Source organism: Ptiloglossa arizonensis, chromosome 2 (assembly GCF_051014685.1).
Source record: "Ptiloglossa arizonensis isolate GNS036 chromosome 2, iyPtiAriz1_principal, whole genome shotgun sequence".
NCBI lineage: Eukaryota > Metazoa > Arthropoda > Insecta > Hymenoptera > Colletidae > Ptiloglossa > Ptiloglossa arizonensis.
In genome coordinates this window covers 25,554,545-25,574,228 of record NC_135049.1, presented here as the reverse complement: position 1 = coordinate 25,574,228, position 19,684 = coordinate 25,554,545, and the positions used below count along the sequence as shown (strand labels likewise).

At 40.6% G+C, this 19,684-nt stretch overlaps 1 protein-coding gene and 1 long non-coding RNA gene across 2 annotated transcripts in view; one reads left to right on the top strand and one right to left on the bottom strand.

Moving 5' to 3' along the window:
• LOC143143178 (uncharacterized) overlaps window positions 1-19,684 on the bottom strand; it is a 220,890-nt gene that overhangs the window by 127,414 nt on the left and 73,792 nt on the right. Inside the window, exons 3-4 of the mRNA XM_076304164.1 lie at window positions 14,617-14,685; window positions 14,482-14,533 (exon numbers count right to left, since the gene is read on the bottom strand). Coding sequence (XP_076160279.1) covers window positions 14,482-14,533; window positions 14,617-14,685 — 121 coding nt within the window. The remainder of the gene's footprint in view (window positions 1-14,481; window positions 14,534-14,616; window positions 14,686-19,684) is intronic.
• LOC143155267 (uncharacterized) lies at window positions 2,221-3,845 on the top strand. Its single transcript, XR_012994363.1, has 2 exons — window positions 2,221-3,482; window positions 3,611-3,845. It is a non-coding gene; the product is annotated as an uncharacterized LOC143155267 (long non-coding RNA).

Here is a 19,684-nt window from a genome sequence, read left to right as displayed (position 1 = left end):
AACGTACCTAACTCGCGTAAACACAATTCAACGAATCGAAATAATCAGCTCGACCGATGTATTGTTTATTTTAATAGCTCAGATTTTTCCAACAGATCCTTCTCGATACTCAAACCTCGATCAATGGTACAATAGTTGTCAAAGTAAGTAAAATTTAAAAATAACTATTAAAAATAATTAACTATTAATTTTCGCTTTCGAACGACAAGTTAACGCAATTGAAAAGGTTACTGGTCCAAAAAATATACTCGACCTTTTTATTTTATAAATCTCACTTTCATCGTTTCTCTCGACTCTTGTGCATCCTAGAGGAGACACAAAACCAGAATCGAAACGATTAACAAGTATTCCTAATACACTCGAGTCTCGAATAATTTCGAACATCGTGGAGTCAGAACGAAACTACTCAAATTTATATTCGACGTTAACCGAGTCTCCTTCGGTTGATCTATCTCTTACGAACGTGTCAGATCTTGAAATCTCTGAAGCATCGAGTATCGACTTCTTCGCTTCTATTGTTAACACACCTTATACGTTCCAAAGTGTGAAAGATTTCAACCAATGCAAACTATCCACTACCGATGAACCTGAGGACACATTTCCTTCTCGTTGTTCCACATCTCTCTCGTGTTCAAATACAATGCATTCTCAAGGAGAAAAAAAAAACTGAATTACAATTTCGACACCGAATCAATTCACACTTGTCAGTAAAAATAAAAATTAAAATTCTCAAGACAATTCTCAGACAATGGAAAAATAGAAACGAAGAAAACAACGACGAATATTATTAAATTCCTGTCACTTACGGCTCATCGAATAAAAAAAAAAAAGAAAAAAGAGTCGACCGAATCTTTCGTTGCGATTCTTTTTTTTTTTCTTTTTTTTTTTTCTCACGAACAGGACATTTTGGTCGATGAGTCTACGCCTCGGGCAACCATTGTCCCGGCCGGAAAGGTCCCGGAACGGGACAGCGGTCGAAATTCAAATCAGATGCACCGTTGGCAAGGTCGTTATGTCACCGGGCAACTATTAGACCTGTAGTTTCAAGGGAATCCGCTTGCCAGTCGTCGGAAATAATTTCGACTCCTCTCAAAAAATAATTTAATAATAACGAGCGAAACTTTTCTCGCAATATTGTCGCGTTTTGCCTCGAATTCAACGTTCGGTCGCATCGATAAGTCTTTTCTAGTAAATTGTGTCCAAAACGCGAGACGATTAATCGATCACACCGTGGGTCACTTATAACAGAGATTTCATTGATTCTATTGTTATTAAATCTCGAGTGAATTTTAACCATAAAAAATTTTTCGATTGTGTTCGAGTATCAAGCTGGTCTCACTCCGGAGTTTTCAATCAATCGTTGCACCGGTTGAAAATTATAAACACGGTTGCTACGATGGGAAGTAGGTAATTTTAGTAAACGTAATCGGTGTATGTATATTGCTCGTTCCTTTCTTTGTACGTCGTAATTTTCCGACCAATCTATACCTCTCGCGAATACACCACCAACGGAAAGAACGAATTACGCGGGTTTATTAATTTTTCAACTTTCATTTTGCCGTAGAATGTGCTTCCCGCTGATCAAAGTTGCATCCGTGCGTATTTGTTTGAATTATCTACGAGTTTCTTCCTGTTGAGATATCGTGGAGATTCTACGATACGACCTTTCGATACTCGTATAATAATTTCCGATTAATGGAAGAAAGTGCAAAATAATCGAAGCGGAATATTTGAAATTTTTTTTAGCGAGATGATTCTTTAGGTATTCAGTTCACGGAACAAATATATATAGATTAAGATCGATGCATCTTAGAGGTTCAAGAAACGTAAAATATGCGTTATTTTACAATAATACGTACAGAATAATATTGATCGTATTCCCAAAGAAAACCCGAACCTCGTTTAACCAACGAAGATCTTGTTTTCCATAACGTGTCAATTTACAGTCGAAATATATGTTTCGAATTTCTAAACTAAAAATTCGTTTGAAAGCTCTTGTTAGTAGAAAAAAAAATAAAGACCACATTTCTTTCCTAACGATTCAAAATTTGTAGAATTTTGCGAAATATTTAGAAATATGTATCGAGTTAATGATACAGTATTTACGTAACTGTAAACGATTAGGAATACTTCATAGTAAATAGACATTACGAATAATCGATAAATACATACAGTATGATGATAATAAGGTTGGTTATAGTTGTATAAATTTGTTGCAGCTACGCGTACTTTCTTGCAAATTATCCACCGACAACGAAGCCAAGTAAGTCGAGGCGTTGATACGCGACGAGTGAGTTACTCGCGAGTATGGCTCGAGAATTCGAAATCGCTGTACCTGAGCCTCGGGTCGAGGAATAAGAGGGTCTGGGTTAGGTCAAGATCCTGATAGTGTATCGCGTAAATATACCAGTGGTAATTCCCGCTTTCAAGCGATAACCTTTACCTCGGATTCAGGTAACGAAATCATCCTAACCACCGTTTATATTTATTCAACGCGAGCGATCGATCCATCGAAACGAATCCAACGAAAGCAATCCTTATCGCTCATGGATGCAATTAATCCGCTAATGAACATTAAAATTTCTATATTTTTCATCGCATCCTCGTGACATTAATTCATAATCGGCATTGTAGATAGTCTAACGAGCATTTATTACGAATGTAAAATTAATCGTTACCTCGTTAGAATTTTATCATCGAATAATCTAACGAAGCGAATTACTCTTATTTATTTATTAGGAAACCGAATAGATTGCAATAATTTTTGCAATAATAAAATTCACCGAGGTTCGTCAAACTCCATCTTACCAAATACAAGTTGAAAGGAGAAATTTGCTACAATTAACAAAGAAATATCGAGATATTTCTAATATTTTTCTCTTGCTTTACATATTTTATCCCAGATGGCTAAGATTTTTTCCTAGATATCCAGCGGTCGAGAGAAACATTCTGGAGAATACTGAAGATTTCTTGAGCTGTTAATCGCTGCACACGTAAGACAGAGTTTGCAATGAAAAAAAAAGAAGCTCGACAGAGTTCAACCGGTGAGTCCCTGCCGAAAGATATTAAATATTGCTCGGTGTGCTGCGAATTTTCTTTATTACTATTTCGTGAATCGTGAACTGATTATAAAAGTAAAAAAATTCTTTGAAAAATATTTTCCCCCTCGTATCTACCGCGGCCATAGTGGATGGCGGACAGAGAGATTTCTTTGGCATTTCGAAAGGCTTTTCATTACGGAGAGTGCTCCGCGCGCAAATTCTTCGCTTTTCTCGCTACCAGTCCTGGGACGATGATTTTCCGCGAAAGCAGATTTCTCGACGCGTGTCGAACCTTGGACTGTTTTTCGCGCGGATAAACAGGAACCTACCGTGAAAAATCGAAACTCACGACGCGTCAAGTGTCCAATCTCCATGAAACGACGAACGACCGACAAACTTTGCAACGAGTACGCTGTGAATTTTCAATCGGTATCGCGTAAGGTAAGATCCTAAATTTTCTCGTTGTTGAGAATTCAATATATTCGATTTGTTAATAATAAGAGCGATTTATGCGATATTTTCTTTCTTAAGCATTTCTTAAGTATTCAAACAACTGAGATCTCTTACAGATTCCACAATACCAGTCGAGGTTTAAACTCGAAGTCGTTCAACTGGTCGACGATCGCGTGAATTTGTTCAAATTTAACCATGAATATAGACGTAAAAATAGATTATTTCTCGCCCAGTTTTTCATTACGTGTACCCTCGTAGGTGCAAAACGTCTCATTTACTCGAAGAGGAAGAAGAAGGAATCCTCTTCGATGAATGCTCGGAGTTAAAAAGAAAGTTCCAAGTGACACAGATGGCTCGAGAAAACGAGGGATGAAGAAAATTCCAGCCGGTGGAAGAGATACTTGTATTTTTTTACAGCAGGAATTCCAAGGGCGGTTTTCTTCGTTGGTAGACCCACCGTCTGGCGATCGTCTAGCTTTGGTGATCGGCAGTTCAGGTGTTTTTACGGTTTCCCGGCCGCTATTTTTTCCCCCATCCTTTCGATTTCATGGCTTTTCCAGAGATTTTACCACCGTGCTCGAAGTTTTACGACGTCGTTCTTGGATTTTATATCACGACGCCGTGGCATTCCGCCGATGAAGAACGAGTCGATTTACACGTCGCTTTACGGAAACATATCCTTCGAAACGAGGCCCTTCTTCCAGCGTAAATTCCAGCGAAATTTACTCGTTTCCTTAGCAAGTCGAAGAAATAAGTTTAAAGGATGCGTCTTCGACGTCCCGACGTCGTTCGCCGTCATAAACGGCCTCGTTTCCCGTTTCGATCGTTACGTCGAAATTGCGACTGTTTTTTCGCCGCGAGATTTTTCCAACGATACAGGTGTACCATCATCGGCGAGAAATATCATTCGTGTTCATCGAAACGAGTCGTTGAACGAATCAGAAGACTCTCTTCGTTTATGCCCGAAGAGAGACACAACAGATTAAATTTAAAGGGTTGAGTGATACTTCGAAGATTCAAAATTGTTCTCTCGTTCCAAAATTTTCGAACGGGAAGAGGATTAAACAGAATATATTTTTCATTTCTCGGCACTAAAAGTCTTGGCACAAAATCAATTCTGCAACAGTATCGTTCTTTCGTAGTGAATTTCTTTGCCACGACTTCTCTCTAACCGCCTTTCTCTCGTTTGTTGAGAAACAGGGCGAGAGAAATAAATGAATGTTTTTATTCGAAACTTACACCAGTTTCATAAATTTTAAGTGCAGATTATCAAACGAACTGATTATCAATTTTATAAATTATCGAAGCTACAAACATTACCGACAGATATTTGGATAATGATATTTGTAAATTGCAGAATAAATTTGGACAAAATTCCAAAATCTCTATGAAATGAAATTGAAAAAATGAAGAGAAGGCTAAATACAGTTTCTTAAAATCTGAGAAAATTTCGATTTGACTTTACGCAAGCTTCTTGTTTCTCTTCGTTTATTACTATTAGACACTAGCCTACATTATTATCCACAGCTAATGTTCATAAATTAGGAATTTATTTCTCAACGAACCTCTGCTTCGAGAAACACATGATATACACAACTAATTCCATTTTGGACCTCTTTATCGTTCTCTGTTTCCCCTCAAAATCTGATCTCCATTTCTCTCTATCAAAAATTCAAAAAAGAAAAAAAATTCGATCGTTTTTACGAAATATTGTTCTCCCAGCAAACATTACTCGTTCCTCGGCACATCGATCGCAGACGAATCGCGCTGTAAAATATCGTTTCGCAATATTCGATCGGCAGAGCGTACTTAGCGCGAGAAGGCTCTCGTCTCGGCCGCGCGAACAGCGCGGGGAAAAATACGAGAAAAATTGAATTTACGAAGGATGCAAATCAGAATATCGCGTGTCACGGTGCGCCTCGTCCCTTGCGAAACGGCCGGCTTTATGCGTCCTTTTATGAATCTCGGACGGAAACGAAAGCGAGACGTTGCTTCGTTACGTCAACCGTCGCGACCACGAGGGCAGATCGAGGATCGAAGTCGATCCTCGACTCGCGCGACAATTTTCCCACCTCCTTTCCCATCAGCGTAATTTCGATATTTATCTTCGTTAGAGTGAAACGCGCACGGAAACTGCGAGCTACCGGTTTCGAAACGTCGTTTTCGCAATCGTGCTTTTGATTTCAACGAAACCGTAGTTCCTCGTTCTTCGCGCGACCTACGTCTACCAGAATCCCAATTTTCGAAACATCAATCCACTCGAATAATATCCATCGTGCGTTACAACGAATCATTTCTACTTTTGTCACTTTTACTCGCGCGTTACGTTCAGAATCTAAATTCTTACCCACGATGTATACACGACGCGCTCGATAAACCTTTTCACGCTTGTTGTTTTTATTTGTATATTGTATTCAATAATATAGTATATTTAAAGTACTTAGAAGTATTCCTGCGTGTTCTGTAAGTTTATTTCAGATAGTAATTTTATTCTAGATTGAAGTACTTGTACGCAACAGGACCTTCGTAGAGAACGATGCTCGACAAGACTGGAAACGTTTCAATTCGCGGTGACGGAATATCTCGAAAACTTGCAACATAAAGAACAAAGTAACCAGAGGTTTTAGGGCCCCATTTTCGACCGGGAATTTTGCCGTCATGCGATCCGTGCATTAAGGAATAGTCGTGAAACGTTTACGCCGAACGCTGCGGGCTGATTTCGGGGCCCGAATGAAAATGTTCCTTGAATTCGATTTCGAGACACGCGAGACGATAATAATCGCGAGTCGAGAGCGAATCGGGAGATTGAGTCATTACATCCCGCGGTCAATCTTCCAAGAGTGACATTGTCGATTCGGATACTTTTATTTCGTTCTTCTTGTCGACGCGGATACGGCGAAACCTCGATAAATGTAACCTCGACTCGACGAGAACCTCGTTCCTTGCACCACGTTGACGAATGGAAAGAACGGTCGACAATAAACGAATTTGTCAATGAGATCCTTGGCATATTCTTAAAGTAACTCGTCAGTGGTGATGTATCGCGCGAGTGGAACTCGTTACTTCGATAATTGTTGGAAATTTAACAAAAATTGAACACGGGAATATTTGAATACGTGCACTTTCGAGTAAAAAGAAATTATTAGATTGTTCGGGAAGTCATTTCGTTTTTTTTGGTGAAAATGAAACACAACTTTTTTAGAGGGTATAAATTATTTAAATTATATATTATCCATTTTGGAAAATGAAATCATTTTCACCGAACAACCCGATGTATTGAAAGAAGTTATTAATTCATCAGGATAAAAATTCCAAAATCGGGTTGAACGTCGATACTGGTACGCAAACCTCGTTAGTTGTATCACATTGACAACCGAAAGGGATCGTCGCTTGGCAACGAGTAAAGTCGAAGGCAGAACGAAGGTGTAGCAGTAATCGTAGATAGCGAGGATGCATTAGGCGAGTGGGATTCCTTATTGGATCCCGAGTGCCCCGATAATTGCACGGCTCCCGATACCAGCAGCAATTTTCAGGCCCGATTTCGCGCAATTATCGAGGTTTAGCCTATACCGAGCCAAAGGTGCTCAATTTCTTACCTACAATGATTTACAAATTATTCACCAATTGAACCGAATCCTCCTACTTCTCTTCTCATTAGATAAATAAATAATCAAAAAATTCTGGTTCGCGTGGTTATCACTGAACTTCGATACCATCGACGTTGAATTTTCGACATCGTTACCGACAGTGATTTACAAATTCACCGAATTGATTATTCATTATCAATCTCCGTCTACTTCTCTTCTCGTTGGATCGATAATCGATAATTTCTGTGTCGGCACGGTTAGCGGTGTGTTTCGATAACGGAGCCGCAGGATCGATGTTTGATTTTCGAAGCAGAGGCCCGAAGAACGTTTCACGTTCAGGTGTTCTGTTCTCGAGTCGCTGGAGAGTCAGAGTTTCGTCACGACTTCCGTTACTCGAAACGTAATCGCGGCAAATGGCCGACTCTAATGACCCGAGAGCAACTTCGCCATGGTAATTCCCCGTCATGAAGCGACCTCCCCTCCCCGTTTCCCTCCCCGATCCCATGACGCCCTGGGTGCTCGTTAACGTAACAGATAACGACTTTCACCTATGCGCGATCCACGAGTGCAGCGGCAGCCGCTCGCTCGCTCGCTCGCTCGCTCGCTCGCTCGATGGCTGGCTGGCTGGCTGGATGGCTGGCTCCTCTTCTGTTGTTTGCTCGCCGCGATAGGCGGCTCTCGCGAGAGGTTTATTTTCTTCGACACGGCGCTCTTTGTGTCGCCACAGGTGGTTAACACGGCGTTTCAAGCGGGAATGATGAATATGTTAAGCAGTCGGTCTCGTTCGTACCCGGGGCGTTCGAATACTGTTTCCTTTTTCGTGCGATTCGTTTTCAATTGGTTCGATTAAGTGGTCAAGTAGACCAGCAAGGTAAACGTAATTCATTCGAGACGAATTACGTTCGACGATTCCATCGGATTATGTTTATACCTTTTTACTGTATTGTAGATACATTTATACTGTATACATTTATACTGTGTCGGTATAGATTAATACTATGTTCTAGATGTATTTTATGTATATCTTTGTACGGTGTAATAAAGAGGTTTCATTGCTGTTATTATTATTATTTGTATTGTTACCATGGCTGGTGTCGTTGTATGGACGACGTTGAAACGTTGGAAATAATGCATTCGAATAATCGTCACAGTGTTCGGTGGTAGTTTTTCGGATCACCGGATTCGCGTGGTCTAGTTTCGCGGCCAATACTGTTACAGTAACTGTACGGATACGTCGAGAACAATGTTACGGAGAAGTAAAAAGGGAACGAGCGCGCGATAAAGAAGTATAGGCGAATAAATGTTTCGAACGTAGCGCGGAGCTGACGGAATTTCCAAGGTCGGTGTGTAATCGGTTCGATACAGTTACGAATTATTCACGCAGGATCGATTTAAAAAAACGTCGAAACTCGTTGAATTTCTCAAAGTGTACGATCCACGGTGCCAGGTGTACCTTCGCGTAACACTGTTACAAGCAGCGCACCAATAACCGTAAGTACTTGTCTTTAATCACAGGAATTGAACGATCGTCGTGCCTGGGCAACAAAATGTATCGCCCGAGGATGAGTAATACCCTTCCAATTTTTGTAAACGATTGAGAAAGTGTGTGCAAGGATCGTCGATTCTTCGCGATATTATATTGTAGCGGTTCTATATTATATAGCTCTGTATTATATGGTTATATGTTGTATGGTTCTACATTATACAATCCTATATTCTATAGTTCGATATTCTATAGTCCTATATTGTATAGTTCTGTGTCACGCAGTTCTATATTACATAGTTCTGTATTATATAGATGTATACTATATAGTTCTATATTATGTAATCCTGTATTGTATAGCTCTATATTATATACTTCCATATTATATAGCCCTATATTATATAATTCCATATTATGTAGCTCTATATTATATACTTCCATATTATATAGCCCTATATTATATAATTCCATATTATGTAGCTCTATATTATATAGCTCTATATTATATAACTCTATATTATATAGCTCTATATTATATAGCTCTATATTATATAGCTGTATATTATATAATTCCATATTATGTAGCTCTATATTATATAGCTCTATATTATACCGCTCTACATTATATAGCTCTATATTATATAGCTCTACATTATATAGCTGTATATTATATAGCTCTATATTATATAGCTCTATATTATATAGCTGTATATTATATAGCTCTATATTATATAGCTCTATATTATATAGCTCTATATTATATAGCTCTATATTATACAGTCCCATATTATATAGCTCTATATTATATAATTCCATATTATATAGCTCTATATTATATAGCTCTATATTATATAGCCCTATATTATATAGCTCTATATTATATAGTTCCATATTATATAGCTCTATATTATATAGTTCCATATTATATAGCTCTATATTATATAGTCACATATTATATAGCTCTAGATTATATAGTTCCATATTATATAGCTCTATATTATACACTTCCATATTACATAGCTCCATATTATACAGTCCCATACTATACAGCTCTATATTATACAATTCCATATCATATAGCTCTAATCATACAGTCCTGTATCGTATAGCTCTATATTATATAGTTCCACATTGTACAGTTCCGCGTTAGCTTACAGTGACGCTTAGACGACTAGTGGTTGGGAACGTGGGCTCCTGTTGTACACTTCGAAGAGAAACTATAAAATACCGTTTAACGGGTTCGTAGGAATCCGTCGGGTGTAACCGTTTGCGAGGACTATCTTCCGCAGGGAAAAGTGGGTAAAAATTGAATAATCGAATTAAGAGGCGCGGTGGTACGCGTTAAACGGATTTTCAATTCCGTGATCACGGGAGACCGAGAGCGGTCCGTCGAAAAAAATGTAACACGAACACGAGCGACTTTTTGCTCCGTTTCTGTTCGCGTATCAGGTGAATCGGTGTACACGGGGCGCCGTCAGAGCCGACGAACTCGGAGGGGAAAGCGCGTGTCTCGTAAATGGCCGATCTACACGACACGTCGCGCGTGCCATTGGCAGTGAAAAACATTTATGGAAACGTGCTTCACCTTTTACGAGTGAAGCCACCGATTACTTAATCCCTTCGGGGAGCGTACGGGGAAAGAACGCCGGGCTGAACGGCCTGGGTCATTGCCGGCGTTCGAGAAACGGGAATCGATGATTTAAACCGTTTGAAATCGGAACGATCGGGAAACCGGACGGTGAACCGCTTCGCGATTTTCGATTAATCTTTATCGTCGCGCGAACACGCGACTGTGAGGACGTACGTCGGCGATGATACCACGATGACAATGGGCATTTTAAACCGGACTCTGGACGAGGACGAGTAAAACGTTTACTACCTAAACTCGACCTTGAGAACTCGAAACAGGAGAAACGAAATTTAACAAGTTCTCACGACCACGACCGACCAACAAATCACGTTAGACAATCGCCGGGATTTGTAAACATTTTATCGGGCTTTTGTACGGTGGGAATAATTTTAGCGAGATTATAATACTCGCGGGAGGAATTAATATTTGCAATATTAATCTTCTCTTTTTTCCATTATTGTTAAATCTAAAATATGATTCTACGTTTAGTAAAATACGATTTTACGTTTACGATTAATATTTCTATCGGTGAACTGTTCAAAGTTATGGTCGTGAGTACAGTGGAACGTTTGTTCGATGTAGGAGATTGATTTTAATAAATACGTTGTATGTAATTTTAACAGTGGATGGATTAAAATTTAAAATTGTACGGTTCGAATAGAATTGTTTATCGAGGTTAATGCCAGTTTCGGTAGATTGAACCGATTCGTTTGGTACATTCTTGGGTAATAACAGACTTCGTATAAAAAAGAAGAATGTATGTTTTAACGCGTCGAATGCCCGGCCAATTTTACAAAAGTTTCCCCGGCCGCCGCTCTAAGTTGTTTTTTTTTTTCGTAATTTCGACACGGTACCGTTATTTTCATCAACTTGACCAAAAGTTACTGTAACGGCCACGCTTTCAAACACTCGTTACGTTTTTATGTATCGTTACTCGTGTTCGAGTGTCGTGCCTTAAAGTACGAGGCTGCAGTAACCGGAAACGTTAGCGTCACTCGAGTTAATTACATTAAACAATCATTTTTCCTCTACACGATGGTCCACTTTGTGCACCAACAAATGAACCTTGAAACAAATTGAAACACAATAACGATCGAAGCCCGAGAAAATATTGTTGCGATGCGATACGAAAGGAAGATAAATATTTGTGTAACGATGAAAATTAAATTTTTACGGATGTTTAAACTTCTTTGAAAGTTTATTTATAACCGTAGAGAAATTTGCATTTCAATGGTCGTACGATGTATACTTTGAATACAAGAGCAAAGCTCTATATCGGGCGCGTGAAACTTATTTCAGTCTGTGGATCAATTTGCACTTTCGTACTGTGTCACGGGCCATAAACGATTAGACAACGGTCAAAAATATTTTAAGCGTCATTTTTCATACGTCCCGACGCCAGTCACGATGCAGTCATAACACAGACAAACATTCGTAACATTGAAAAGAGAACAATAATTTCTACGGAAATAAGCCAAGGAAGATATATACTATATACATATATATTTTCAAAAGGTACAGATACGTTAAAGTAATTCTTTTTCGTAAATAACAAGACACTTGGCAACGTTTCGCAGACATCAAAACATCAAAATTTGGTACGGGACCTTGAATCGGTGTTATTTTCAAAATCGAGGAAAAGTGTTAATCAGTTGTTCTTGATCTTTGAGATGTTTTGTTGTTCTTCTCCGCGAGTGAAAAAAATTGTTTGCATATATGTGTATGTATTCCCATATGTAAACACACGAATGACAATACTTCAAAATATCCCCCTCCGAAAAAAAAAAAAAGAAAAAAACTCGACGAAGAGGTCGAGCAGACCGCAAAATCTAACCGATCGAGTCGCGTGTGTTCGACACACGTTCATTTTGAATCGCGATCCACGAAACGAGCGATACTTGCGCAAACGAGTTATTCGACTTCTTCTCCGTGCGTAACGTTCTCGGTTAACGAGATGTTTCTACATTTCGTGCGCGGTAATTGTTAACAATTATAAACTCGTGATTTTCTCAGCTTCGTACTTATCGGATCGAAGACCTCCCCTCGGAAACGAGACTGTTGCGGTACGATGGAAGAAAGCGTCCAGGTAACCTTGAAAAACGGGAAACGACTTCTCGAAACGACCTATTTCTCCGAGTGGTGGAGAAAAGAGGGAAGAAAGTCGGTAAAAATTGCAACGCGGAAGATGGAAAGCAAGGATGGAGAAAACGAAGGACAAAGACGAGAAGCGGTCCGGTAACAGGTGAAAAATAAAAGAACGCAACGGCGACACGACGGAATGATAAATTCGCGTTCACACGTGTTTTTTGTCCGGCCTCAACCTGCCTCCCCACTTGATTCGATCCTAATCGACGATCTTACGTCACGGATGCAAAGTCACAACCGGTTTCAGACAGCGAACGGGCTTTACGAACTGTTTACACGTAGCGTGCGTCAGCTCTGGGCCCGATCTCTCCTTCTCTCTTTCTCTCTCTCTCTCTCTTCTCCTCTCCCACTCTGTCTCCGTCTCTCTGTTTCTCTCTGTAGGTTCTGGACAGCCAAAGGTCTCTCCGGTGTTGTATTATCTAATAATAAACTTCCCATTCGCGCGCGCAAGGTGAAATCACCTTGTGGATCTCCGAGCGTCTGGGATTCTGCGGAATTGGACGAGTCAAAAGTTCACGCAGGCGATCGTTCGCTTTTCGTACATTTATGTTTTCTTGTCTCTTCTTGCCGTACTGTCGTAAATGTACCATTATGCCGCAACAGCATCAGCGGTGTAAATGTACGGTAATTGAAAACGAACGTACCACTGGGTGTTGGGAATACACGGAGATTGGCAGTGTTGATCGTCGACAGGACGATTGTAAATATTTTAACCGCTATTCTCGAGCCTTTGACCTCTTCAAGGGTACCGACACGTAAGTACATACGCGTACGCACGGTATTTAAATTATTGTTAACGTTAATGTATCGAGCCACGGTGGATCCGCACGTTATTAGCAACGATAAAGGAAATTTGATATTTTCCTACGTTCTTTGTACTCTCGTTGAACGAATAACGAGGCAAAAATCGTGGAAAGAATATTATTCGCGAACGTTATTATTAAATATTGTAACGTGGAAGTAGTTGCCATTGATCGCGAATAAATATTTAGTATCGAGTTTTCGTGTAACGTAGCACGGAGACTTTGTCAATATCGGTACGACTCGGTCGATATCGAGTTCGGTCTCAAAGAGGTTAAAAAGTTCGGCTATTCCACGGTCAATTTTTCAAGATTTTCCGCGATGTTTGATTAATTTTCGTTAGAACGCGTCGCGAGCCTGGAAATCCGACAATTGCGGGGGAAATTTTCTCAAAAGCATCGAAATTCGAGCAATTACGTAGACATTCGATCCAGAATTGCCTCGGAAGCCGCTACCGAGCAATCGTGCGACACAACGCAAGAAAAGAGGTACGCGAGCAATTACGGAGGTAACCGATCCAATGAGTAGCTCAATTCGCGCAATGTATCGTCGCAATCGCGATCTATTTTTTCCCTCGAACGGTGCTCGTTATCAACAACGGGTAATCACCGGTCTGCTCGTCGACAAGGTGCAACAAACGAGGTACAAGAGCGATTATTTAACCGAGCCAATAAGTAGCTTCGTTTACGCGATGTATCTTCGCTTGGCAAGGATCTACCTTTCTCCCAAACGGTACCGACCGACCAACCTCCTTTCCATTCCGCGTTACGATAAATGAGATTCGCGAGCAATTATCGGGGTAACGAATCCAATAAGCGGGATACCATTTACATAATGTATCGTCACTTACCGACGATCCGCACCACCCTCGTACACGTTGCTAGAGTGACCGTTACTTTCGCTGGTCGACGAAATCCAAGGGAAGTACAGGCGTGCGAGTATCGGGGTACCGTGTTCGGTGTCTTCGTTACGGACCGTGTCGATCGGAAATTTGCAAAAACGCGAGCGTAACGTTTTTCGGCTCGCGTTCTCCACCCGAAATGAAATAAAATTTACACCGACCCTACCACCCCCCCTACCACCGACCCCCACCCGCCCCCTTCGCGGAAATAAAAGTCCCACTCTGGGTATCGTCCGATTTTAATATCCGCGGATAGGCGCGGTATCGTGTATCGAGCGGCAATATTTGCGCTCGGCCGACGTTTATTCAATGGCTCGAAACGTTTCGGTCGAAAGGTCGAGAGAGTACCTGGCGCACAATTATGAGCGCTCCTCTTTCCGCGCGTGAATTTTCGACAATTAAGCAACCGGGGAATTAAGCAAGGAGACGCGGCGACTCACCCTTCTGCAGCTGGCCGTGGTCCGCGTTCATTTTCGCCTGCAACAGAAAGTGCTGCGCTTCACTAAGTAGAATTAGCACCAGGGCCGGGAAAATTCCAGCTATTCGACTAAAATATGTGCAACCGGCTGGCTCACCTCGTAACCTTGTTTCGCGCCACGTCCGCCGCCCCAGTAGTCGCTCTCCTTGTCGTGGGGGTTGCATTGCTGAAACAGAAAGAACATCGCGTTAGCTTTCCGCGAACCTTTTTTTCCTTCCAGTTCCCCTCCCAATTTGTTAAGACTCCGACTACCACGGTCTTTCGTTGCGTCATTATTTATACCGGATTACGTTCCATTATTTTCGTAAACTATGCCAGGTCACGCCGTGTCAATGTTCGATTCTCGTTGTTCCAGTCATTCTTCCCGATTCGTTATTTTCTCGATTTTTTACTTACGTGGATATCGTTCTATCGCGAATCGTTACGTACACGAACGGTGAACAGTTTAGAAAAGACACTGGCGCGAAGGGTACTGAATCACTCTCTTGCAATCTGAGAAAGTAATACTCGGGTACGTGATCAACGCCTGTAACGAACGACCCAAGTACGCGTTTCAGTAGGAAAGATCTTGGAACGTTGTTCGAGGGACGATATTGTACAAAAATGATACAAAATCTTGAACGTTTAATAGCCATTTTGATTCTTTGGAATTTTCTAATGCTCGTTCGTCGAATAAAATTAGCTTCTTTGGTAGGCTATGTAAACGTACCAATATCTTTAAAATTTGTAACCACAATGTTTTGGTTTAACCAGATGTAGAATAAGAAGAGAAAGGTGTTTGGAGAGTACAAGTAAATGTAAACGAATCGAATTGAACGTACCTAAAACAATAAAAAAAAAAACACAATTCAATGTCCAATATACATATGTTTCATAGAAATTAAATTCGTTCGCATTATCTTGTCACGATCCGTGGCTAAACTATTGAAAAGAAAACTGTACTTGTACGGACTGCCGAAGAATTCACTAAATTCGGAAACAAAATTAAAAAAAAAATTGTACCTAATGATATCTGCGCCAATTTCGAAATGGACTTAAAATCGGATGGTCGCGATCGTCGGAAAACTTTTCACATTTGTTCGCATTATCTTGTCACGATTCGTGGCCGACACTATTGAAAAGAAAACTGTACTTGTTCGGACTACCGAAGAATTCACTAAATTCGGAAACAAAATTAAAAAAAAAAAGTTGTACGTAATGATACCTGCGCCAATTTCGAATCGATTGTTCCAAAATGGATTTAAAATCGGATGGTCGCGATCGTCAGAAAACTTTTCACATTCGTTCGCATTATTTCGTCACGATCCGTGGAAACTATTGAAAAGAAAACTGTACTTGTACGGACTACCGAAGAATTCACTAAATTCGGAAATAAAATTAAAAAAAAAAAAAATTCTACGTAATGATGCGCCAATTTCGAATCGATTGTTCCGAATTTGGACTTAAAATCGGATGGTCGCGATCGTCGGGAAAGTTTGCTCTCGAATAAATAATAAAGATTGGTGGTTTGACGCGAGGCGAGTGTCTCGAGGAGTTACGTGTGTTTCCAAAAGCTACACAAAGAAGCTCGATAATTAGCGAACGACCAAGGGGTTGTAGGTGAGAGCACGAGGGCTGGCAAGGTGGCGGAGCGTGATGTGTCCGGGCGAGGCAGTCGAAGTGGCGGGTGGTGGGGGTGGTAGCGAGGGTCGTGGATGGCGAACGGGGGTGGCGTGGGGCGGGAAGCGCTGTCTAGACACAACATAGACGAGGGTGGCGGGCCTGGCCTGTGACCTTGGGCATCACTCGGCCTTCTGCGAAGATAAACAATCCACCCCCTAAACGATGTTTCCCAACATAACTTGTTACGCGTGAATGCGTATGCTAGAGGGTGCTTCAGTCGCGCAAGCGTCGTACCTGACGGTTGGGGGATGCTGAGGACATCGAAGACAGATGATGCCGATGGTGATGATAAAGTTCTCGTTGGATCGTATAAAAGTACTCGCTCCAAGTATTGCACAGCTCGCTATTAAGCAAATACGGTAAATCATTTGGCGCGTCGAAATGTAATTACTCATTGGTAATCTGTTAGCGTCTTTCTAACGTAAATGTAACAATTACTTTTGCTTTGTGAATCTATCAGTGTCTAAATTGCTCGATATATCGACGATTTACAGCACGGCGAGAGTCGTTGAACAAGTACGGTGTAAGAGTATTTATCAAATACTCAAACTGTATTACAAACTGTAATAAAAATTTATTTGCTTTTAAAAATACGTAAGCACGTACGATCGTGTAAAATCAAGGACACATCACGGTCGAGAATGTTAATCGGTAAGTATGAAAGAGGAAATGTTTATTTTTCCTTTTTATTAAGTATTTTTTAACGGTGGTAATAAGGATACTTGTTACAAGTAAATACAAAAAAAAGATTCTGACTCCGAAGTAAACGTAGACCGAATCAAATCCACGTATAAAAACCGAAACAGTAATTCGCTCTTGCTTTCTCGAAACCTGATCGATTCGGCCCAAAGCAGCGAGTTCGCGTTAAAAATAAAAGTCCTTAAATCACCACGTTGGACGTTGCGTTCTCTGTCACGATTTGTTCCCAGTAAATCATTCGTCGCTTCATTAATCGTCGTCCGAAGGAAATTCTTTCTCTCGGTTATATTTCTGTAACAGTAAACGTATCCATCCTCGACCCTGGAACGATCGGGGGTAGTTTGAACAGTGACTGGAACACGCATCGTATTTGGAGGACACCGAAAATGGTAGGAACATTAAGGGATGACCTCGTTTCCCTTCTCATGACCTCCTAAACCACATACGAACCGTTGCCACCCTCCTATGACCCTCCGTAACTTCAAGGACCTTGTGTGTGGTCACGTATACTTTTCGAAGGACTCGGAATGGGAACCGTTAAGGAGAACTCGAGGGCGGTCTATTTTCGGTGTATTCACGAAGGTGATTCGTCACAAATTACGAAAAAGTATCGATAATATCGCGTTAATGGTCTGTACGAGGCTAGTTTAGTTACATAAACGTTTTGACCTCAGGGTTTCGCCGCTTGGGTACGAAATATATTTCAAGCAATTTCTCTCTCGCGGCTATTTGAATTTCTCGGTAGACTTCGTACGGTATTATGAGATCAATAACAAACAAACAGAACGACGATACAATGAAGGTTACGAGTAGAAGAAATTAGAAAAATTGTAACATATAGTAAAATAAAAAAATACCGAACACGTTTTCGAAACGAGATTTTGAAAAAAAAGAAAACACCCAGGAAAAACAGTATCTTTACTCAAAGTTTAAATCGGAGAATTTGTAACAAATTTAACACTGTTCTAAATTTCAATTTCGAAGATTTTGTAACTGATTCGACACTATCCCGATTGCGTAGGTTTTATCGCAAAATGTACTTTCAAGACTCTTGGAAAATTTTCTGAAGAACAACCATCGTGAATTATCATTGTAAATTCGCCCGAAAGATTATCGTTGAAAATTAGTAACGCACGATGTAACGTCGAACACGAACGATCGAATTTCGAAAGAACCGTCGCAAAATCCATTGAACGTTTTTTCGTTTTTCTTCTTCTATTTTTTCCATCGAGAGCGGTAAATAATATCGAGCGCTGCGCGAAGTTTTCGTCCGCCTAATTGTGAAATATTCCGCGGTAAAATTCATCCTCGATCCCGCTGGCGGTTTTCGAGTCGATCGACCCAGTTCAACGAGGAAGAATCGATATCGTGGCCACTTCGCGGGCGAAATTTTACGCGCCCGTAAATCCGAGGGTGTAGGGCCGACCTAGAAATCGAACCAAGGGACACCGTAAGGCGTTGAAAGGGCGATGCTTTCGTCTGTCGCTCTACAGGTGGCTCGTGAAACGATCCGATTCTTTTGAGAAAGTCCAAGAACGCCAAGGGATATGCATTTTTGGAGGGAGGGTGGTCAGCGCGCCCTAAAGTCGAGGGAACCTCTCACCCTCTCTGACGCTGGAAATCCCTTTACATATTGCGCGGCGGTCGAGGGTAGTTTTTATTGAAACAAAGTCTTTGGACATTCTCTTCTTTCGGTCTTTGGTTGATCTTTGGACATATATTAAATTATTCTTTGTATATTTATCAAAATATCGTACGCCGTTTAACCGAGTATTTTCAACGTAAAAGTGTCCCAATAGTTTAATTAACGACTCATTTCTGCGGAATGCGAAATTGAATTTTTAGAATAGAATTTCAGCTGCACATTTGTACGTTCGTTTGCATTTACATTTATCTTATTGCAAGTGCACGGTGTTCAATATATACAAAATGTGTAATATATGTATGAACGGTGATATGTAAATAAAAATTTTCACCGCTCGAAGACTGGAATTTGGTACGAGTTTATTTTAATAATTGGTTTGCATTAAGATTTCGTCATTGATCGATCCGTAATATATAAATAAATACATTTTTTGCCAGTTCGAAGGCCGATATTTAGTGGATTGAATAGGCGTTCAACGACGAGATTCCGTAATTAACGCGTAACATGTAAATATATGTATAAATGTTAATGTAGGAATAAATGAATGTTTTCTCCGCTCGAAAACTGGAATTTTCAATATTCCCGGTTGATGCAAAAATTTCGTAATTTCTTAATTGTAACAAGAGACTCTCCTCTTGTCGGGTGAAAAAATCTGCACGCTTTTTAAACAGTACCCGAAACCAGATTTCGTTATTTAAACATTGAGAAACAAGTGGAGATGAGCAAGGAGAACAGCATCCAACACGGAGGGAATGGTCGTCGAGCAGGAGACAGAGTCGTCTCTCGAATCCACTCGGCCGATGGCAAATAGTATCGTGATCGGTCACGTGATGCTTAAAATTGGCTCGTCTAATGAGAATCACGAATAATTGAAGAACTCCGCGGCCACCTAAGGTTATCCTCTGACATTTCTACGACATTCACCGCAAGGGTTGTCGACGAAGACGTACCACTCTCTCCGACGAAAGTTGAATCTCGAAATACGAAACGCTGCGAGATAAGGATCGCGAAACGAACGTCAATGGCAATTTCCATCTCTATGCGCGTGCAACTGTATTTCAGAGAGGAATCAAAGTGTCGACGGAACAATATTCTCCGCGCAAACGATTTTCTCATCGATGGAAATTATTTATTTCGTTCGAAACCCGAATCATTTTTT